Source organism: Amphimedon queenslandica, unplaced genomic scaffold (assembly GCF_000090795.2).
Source record: "Amphimedon queenslandica unplaced genomic scaffold, v1.1 AMPQUscaffold_13383, whole genome shotgun sequence".
NCBI lineage: Eukaryota > Metazoa > Porifera > Demospongiae > Haplosclerida > Niphatidae > Amphimedon > Amphimedon queenslandica.
The window spans coordinates 34,621-42,119 of record NW_003546381.1 but is presented as its reverse complement, the minus strand read 5'-3'; the positions used below and the strand labels follow the sequence as shown (position 1 = coordinate 42,119).

The 7,499-nt window shown below is 34.8% G+C and overlaps 1 protein-coding gene across 1 annotated transcript; it reads right to left on the bottom strand.

Annotated features, from left to right (window-relative positions):
* Positions 1-1,678: 1,678 nt before the first annotated feature.
* LOC109582428 (uncharacterized) lies at positions 1,679-6,223 on the bottom strand. The gene is made up of 16 exons (XM_019997133.1): positions 6,149-6,223; positions 5,622-6,098; positions 5,376-5,539; positions 4,897-5,100; positions 4,601-4,796; positions 4,299-4,553; positions 4,125-4,211; positions 3,960-4,076; positions 3,743-3,904; positions 3,657-3,688; positions 2,813-3,416; positions 2,647-2,765; positions 2,446-2,598; positions 2,217-2,403; positions 2,111-2,149; positions 1,679-2,052 (listed from the first exon to the last, which is right to left on the bottom strand). The coding sequence occupies exons 1-16, from the start codon at positions 6,183-6,185 to the stop codon at positions 1,679-1,681; spliced, it is 3,207 nt and encodes a 1,068-aa protein (XP_019852692.1). The 5' UTR covers positions 6,186-6,223.
* Positions 6,224-7,499: the final 1,276 nt, after the last annotated feature.

The following is a 7,499-nucleotide window of genomic DNA, read 5'->3' as shown; positions in this document are numbered from 1 at the left end:
ATAGACTCAACACTGTCATGGACTCTGATAAAATTATGGTATATATCTTGATAGTAAATACACTAAAGTTATGAATCTTGCTAGATATTGGAATCAGGATCACTGATTGAATATGGTTCTCCTCACCTTCTTGTCAATCAACCATCATCTTATCTTTGTATGCTAGTAAATAAGAGTGGATCAGTTAATGCAAAGAGGTTGAGAAGCATGGCATTTGATGCATATAAAAAAAGCTTAGAAGGAAAAAAACTCCAGAATAAGTCCAGGAAGAGAAAAATGATAATATCAAATGCGTAAAATTAAATTATTAATCATCTTCATTTTATTTTTTATTTCAGTAGCTTGCATTAGCAATAATTGCATTGTAGTTTTTTAGGTTTTGTCTTTACTTATTATAGACTTTACTTTTTCTTGTCATCCTAAATGTGATTTGTACTCTGATTTTACATAAAATATTGTTTTGGATTTAATTATACTTTACGCAGAGATCTCTGATGCAGAGTTTCCTACAAAGCATGCAAAGTGAGCTAAACAGCATGCTTCATGAGCTGACAATATACATGGCATTTGGTGCAACTTTAAAATTCATAAAAATTCAAATTTGATTTGAATCATCTCAAAATTTATACACATCATTAAGGCATGTTTATGTATTATAAAAATGGAGAATTTTTATTTGATTACACTCAGAACAAAGTTGTGAATAACATATGGACCATGTATGTATCAGAAAAATTATAAAAATAAAGAATTCTCTCCTTGTGATTTTGTTATACTCATTACATGGTCTTAATTTTTGACAATATACTGACAGGAAGCTGTATTGCACTATACCAAAATCCTGTTGGAAACCCTGCTCTGATAAGTGTTTATGTTTCACAATAATTAATGACTGTTGGTATAGTCCACTATTTTTGCACAGTCATGTTGAAGCTATAAAATAATCGTAGTCCAAAAACAACTGTTAACCCACATAATGCCAAAAAAAAATTAATTAGCAAAAGTACAAAAATAACATTGCCAGATTACCATACAAAAAAACAAGAAAAAAGCCATGGATTTCAAGCATATTCTCTACAGATTATTACTTACCACTGTACTAGTATCACTATATTCAAGTGGTCATGATGAGTGCACTTATTTAAAAAATTCAGCATTTTTAATGTATCATCTCGGTTTAGAAGGGAGGTCTCTTTTACAACCAGGTACTTACTTATGCCTTATGGGAAATTTATCTTATAATTTGAGTGATGCAAATTCTTCCTTTTGTTTGGTTAGTAATGTTAGTAATATCACAATACAGAATGCATCAGCAGATCTCCCTGCCAATATTACCTGTTCAAAGCTGCAGCCAACTGGTCTTGGCTTTTATAACTCAAGTGGGTTACGAATTGAGAATGTTAACATACATTGGTGTGGAGGGACAAGGCCCTCCCAGGCTTCTGTAAAATGGCTTTACCCTAGTAATGATAGCTCGTTCTACTTTCCTAAAGATCAGTTGATAACACTGCTTTTTAGTCAGCCAGTAAATGTTACACTTTGTAATGTATTCATTTTTCATTCTGATGGACGGAGTCATGTACATTAATCCTACATTTTATATAATAAAAAACAACTATAATTTGCAATTTTAATAATACATTGTAAAAGAATAAAAATTAATGGGAAAAGCCAAAATCTATGCACTAATATCAATAATAAAATCAATTCCAAGCTCAATTTTCATAGCTTCAATCCATTTCTGACGCAAAAAATTGGCAGCATTAATATAACTGCCTCTAACAGCAATAAATGAGTTCAAAAACTTCTTGCAATGGTCTTGAACATCAGACATTTTATCCATAAAGTGAAAACTAGCCTTGAATTCTGCAATGAACTTGTCCATGCTACGAGTCTCTCTGACTTCATCACTAATAAGACCAACTTCATATAACTGATTAGCAAGATCTGACAGAGATGTCGTCAGGCAATTAAGGCGAGCGTGGTGAGACACAAGAACTTTATCAATCACTTTCTTTACTTTATTGACATCAAAATAAGTAGATGATGAACCTAATGATGTCAAAGGTCATATGCATGTATACACAGTTACACACAGTGTTGAACTTACTAATTCTACCAGTGGATGGTACTGACATTGATTCATGTACTACAGAGGAGGCAGTAGAATAAATAAATAAACAATTTAAAATCAATTGTACATGTATCTATATTACCTGTTGAAGGAGGAAGTTTTCTCCGTGCTCTATGAACAATCAATGAAACAGGATCAGCCACACCTTCCAGTGGTATGGAGTAGTGTAGTGTAGGAACAGCAATAGGTGAACCGTACACTGATATCAGACAACAAGAAGGACGAGAATATTCTTTATCGCCAAAATTATCAATGGCCTCTTGATACAACTGCAACATATTAATGAGTGTAAGATAGTAATCTTGACTTACTCTGCTAGGTTTAGTGTGAGCTTTAACAGTCCAGCCTGTGAATGGTTCATCCTGCTGTGCAGTAAGGTTTAATTCAATATAATCATAGGAAAACTTAATTTGAAAGAAAATATCTGGTCCAATTTCAGCTTGAGAATGCTTCCGCTCAATATACTATTAAATAATAATCAACATACTGTGAATATAGGAATACATTCTTACTTGAATGAGTGCATCCAATTTCTTAGCTGCAGTAAATGTAACTAGATCTTCTACACCTTTTTCCTCATAGTAAATCAGTCCAGCATATTTCATATTCTTCTGTACATTAGTAACTAAACCTAAAATCATTAAATCAATTGTTGATATGATCATTATTGATGCTCACTATTGGCATATTTAGAACTAGACTCAGTACAAAGCACAGCATCAGTAGCTGTTTCTATATGCACAGGATCATCCTTATGTCCTTCCTCTTGTCCTCTGTCTCCTTCCTGATAATCTCCTCCTCCTTTCTCTTTAGGTTGCCCTCCTTCTTGCTGTTGTTGTTGTTCTGGTAATTCTGATTGTTTTTGTGACTGCCTCACTCTTTGTTCTTCTCCTTGTTGGTTTCCTCCTTCTTCTTGTAGCTCTCCTTCCTCTTGTTGTACTTCTTGTGACTGTTCCCCTTGTTGTTCCTGGATTTGTTGTTGCTGTTGCTGGGTTAGTACTGTCAGTGCATCTCCTCCTTGTTGCTGTTGAGCTGGTACAACTTCTCCTCCTTGTTGCTGCTGGCCTCCTCCTCCTCCTCCAGCCATAGATACTATTAGCAATCCCAGTATGCACACTAAACAGAAATCTTCACGCTTGATAAATCCATACCCACCATTAGAGCTAAACTCTCCTCCTTCAAGTATTGAGAACTGGTAAGGAAGACTGGGTGTGTTGACTGGAGCTATAGCAAATTTTAGATGATGACTAAGAGCTGGTCGTCCTGTCAAATCAATGCAGTGCTGTATTTCTAATATGAGCCGTTTGAGGAGAGGCTTTGAGAGTGATACTGCATACACAGCACTGACTAGGACAGTATTAGGAGGAAACTGGAACTGTCCTCCTACAAGAGCAACCACTGCTGCTTCTACTGTATCAAAGGGCAGTAAGCTGTCTTCTTGTACTCCAATCCTTAGGCCATATTTCTCCCAATTCATCAATTGAGGTTTGTCTCCTTGAATTAAGAACAGCTTCTTCTCTGCTACCTGGACATCACTCAGACATTCCAAATTATCTATCAATTGTATACAGTCAGTCACACCATTATAGGCTATTATAATACTCTTACCCATTGAAGGGATCAGGTAGTTAAATTGTATTTCTTTGGAACTACATGTAGTCTCTTTGATGGATTTTTTCTCTAAGGATGTAACTCTCTCCTGTAGTTGCTCCCTCTCCTTCAATAGTTTGGAAGTATATAATTCATTATCAGCAACTTTAGCTTTAAGTTCTATATATTATTTGATATGTGTACACATGGATGAAAATATACTCGAATCTCGAACCTTCAGTGATTTGTTTCTCCTTGAGATACTGTTCCTCTACATGTTTCTTCTCTTCTTCCATTTGAGTTATATAAACTTCATTATCAGCAACTGTAGCTCTAAGTTTCTCATTATCTTCTACATATTAGTAGACTTAACTAATATACTACATGATAATACACAAACCAGTAATAATCTGTTTCTCTTCTTGTAATGCTTTTAACATTTCTTCAAATTTCTCACTCAAAACTAATTTAGTGTCATCTCCTTTACCTAAATAAAATAAAAATAATCATAACAATATTAAATTACATGTATATGTACATGCAATACATTACATATACACACATGTACATGCACCTTGCTTATTGGCCTCAATCAGTGCCTCCTGTAGTGATACTTTATTCTGATGAGCCACTTGTAGTTCTTGATGTAAAGATTGGATGTATCTTTGAAGCTTCATTTCCTTCGCTGTGGGATATTCCATTAGCTGATCTATCCACCATGTTCTGGTCTTGTTGTATGATGAATACTTTTCTTGATATTTTTTACTAGTGAGATCATTACCATCCAGTACTGACTGTACTATCCACTCACCAGCTTCAATATATTGCACTGAAAAAATACAGTAGGTGGGATAGTGATAGTTTAATCATACATACCTAATTCAATTATCATCATTTGTCTATTAATATCATTGATCAATGTAAGCAGTAAACTCTTAATACCTCCTCTAACATCTAGCACTTTAATCTCTTCAAACCCTCCAACAATTACTAGCCACACACAGTTTGGTGACATTGTAACTGCTGTGAGTGAGTGGCTGTATCTGCCAGTAACAGATTCAGGTAGAGGAACCTACAGATAAAAATTATTTTAATGTTGTCATTATAGGCTCTTCTAGATGCCATCATCAACTGACTAATATGCATATTAACCAACATGCAAATTTGCATACCTTCTTACAACTATACTGACCAGTGGTGATATTATCAAATAATAAACAATCATTCACTAGTTGACTGTTATTAACCAGACCACCAATCACTACTAGTGCAGGTGAGGTAGAGTCACCAGTAATAATAGCACTAGCATGATCGTATCTCCCCTTAGGTAAGAGTCCCTTGCCAGACATTGATCCTTTTTTAACACTTTCCCAATGCTAAAAATTAACATTAAGGTTATAATAATTATTTGGTTAAAAATTCTAATCTTTACATGTAGATCATTGCATTAGATTCAAAAGCAATTTAATTAATAATTATCATACAAATGATAGTCATAACATTAATTTAGAGATTAAAGACAAGTAAAATCAGTACAGCTAATTCAGCATTTTAAAATCTTGCCATAAGAAATTGTTAATCTATTCACATGCCCATACCCATGGTAATTCTATGGCTAATCATCATGTGCATGGCTATAGCAGGAACTTACAATTGTATTATGTGTGACATTAAATATGTACATAGTATTTGTAGAATCACCATAAGCTACTTGTCCCCCAAACATCACCCCTTTGTTTTGATTTGTTTTGTTAATTGCAATATTACTAGTTGGAGGACAACACTGTCCACTAACAGATGGAACAATAAATTGTCCTACAAACAAAATACATGGTGACATTGGCACAGTTAGAATAATGTCTCAAATAGAGATAATAATGTAATAATTGCAACTCACTATTAGATAGATTATAAAGTAATTGTTCATTAGTACGAACAAGGTGGTCCTCAATCTGCTCATATTGAAACTGAGGATGTTTGACAGCTGGTGTAGGACCATACCCTCCAACCATAAAAAGGTAGTCAATTCCATCAAATTCCAGTGATAACATTCCACCGTAGGCTTTCTTCATCATGGACTCATCATCGGGATGCAATTGAGTCCAGCTCATGGTTAGTGTATTTAGTGCATTTAAACTGTTGTAGTAACTATCATCATAATTACGCCAGCCAGCATAGTAATAAATGTTAGAACGAAAGGTGGTACAGGAGTAGCCAGCAACTCCTAACGGTGGAATACCTCTTGCTAGGTGAGAGGAGCAGAGGCCTGATGAAAGGGAAAATGTCTCAACCACGTTTGAATCATAAGCAAGCTGGGTCCCAGCCCACAAGTAGAGTGACTCTCCTATTACTGGAGCTGAGTGATGACCCCTACCTTTCAATTCCAAATGAGTGAAAACAGAATTATACAAGAGAGAAACTCACTTTGTCCATCGCGAGGTCCGTCGCCTGGTACAGACATAATTATTTAGAAAGAGAGGCGTGGGTTGCGGTAGAAAAGGTGTGGTCTTAAAATTCATTTTTAAAATCCAAATTTAATAGAAATCATCTCACATTTCCATGCAATTTTGAATGGGTGGGGTCAATGAGACACTGACAGCAATTTCACAAAGTTGATGCATAACATAAGAACATGCATGTATCAGAAAAATTATAAAATTGAAGAATTCTCTCCTTTTTTTGTTAAAACTTTAATACCCTATACTATGCAGTACATGACCTTAATTTTTGAACAATTTGACAATCCACTGACAAGAAGCTGTATTGAGCACTATGCCAAAATCCTGTTAGAAACCCTGCTCTAATAAGTGTTTATGTTTCACAATAATTAATGACTGTTGGTATAGTCCACTATTTCTACACAGTCATGTTGAAACTATAAAATAATCATAGTCTAAAAACAACTGAAAACCCACATAATACCAAACAAAAATTAATTATAGCAAAAGTACAAAAATAACATTGCATGCATCTTTCAGATTACCATACAAAAACTTGACAAGAAAAAAGCCATGGATTTCAAGCAGATTCTCTACAGATTAATACTTACTACTGTAGTAATATCACTATATTCAAGTGGCCGTGATGAGTGCATTTATTTAAAAAATTCAGCATCTTTAATGTATTATCTCTGTGGAGAAGGGAGGTCTCTTCTACAACCAGGCACTCACTTATGCCTCCTGGGAAATTTATCTTATAATTTGAGTGACGCAAACTCTTCCTTTTGTTTGGTAAGTAATGTTAGTAATATCACAATACAGAGTGCATCAGCAGATCTCCCTGCCAATATTACCTGTTCAAAGCTGCAGCCAACTGGTCTTGGCTTTTATAACTCAAGTGGGTTACGAATTGAGAATGTTAACATACATTGGTGTGGAGGGGCAAGGCCTTCTCATGCTTCTGTAAAATGGCTTTACCCAAGTAATGACAGCTCGTTCTATTTTCCCAAAGGCCAGTCAGTAACACTACTTTTTAGTCATTCAGTAAATGTTACACTTTGTAATGTATCCATTTATCATTTTCATGGATATGGAGTTGTGTACATTAATCCTTACAAGAGCCTATCAATGATCTCAGTCAATATATCTGTGAGCAATACTAACTGTGGTGGTGGCACTGGACTACTTTTATACTTTTCAAATTACACAACTAATGAACCAGTTATTGCTAACATATCTGATGTAACTCTTCAAAGCAATATAAATGCTGACACAAAAAGGCCTTTTTCATCATCGAACTATCCAATAGCAATTAACACTCTTGCTTCCTGCACTAC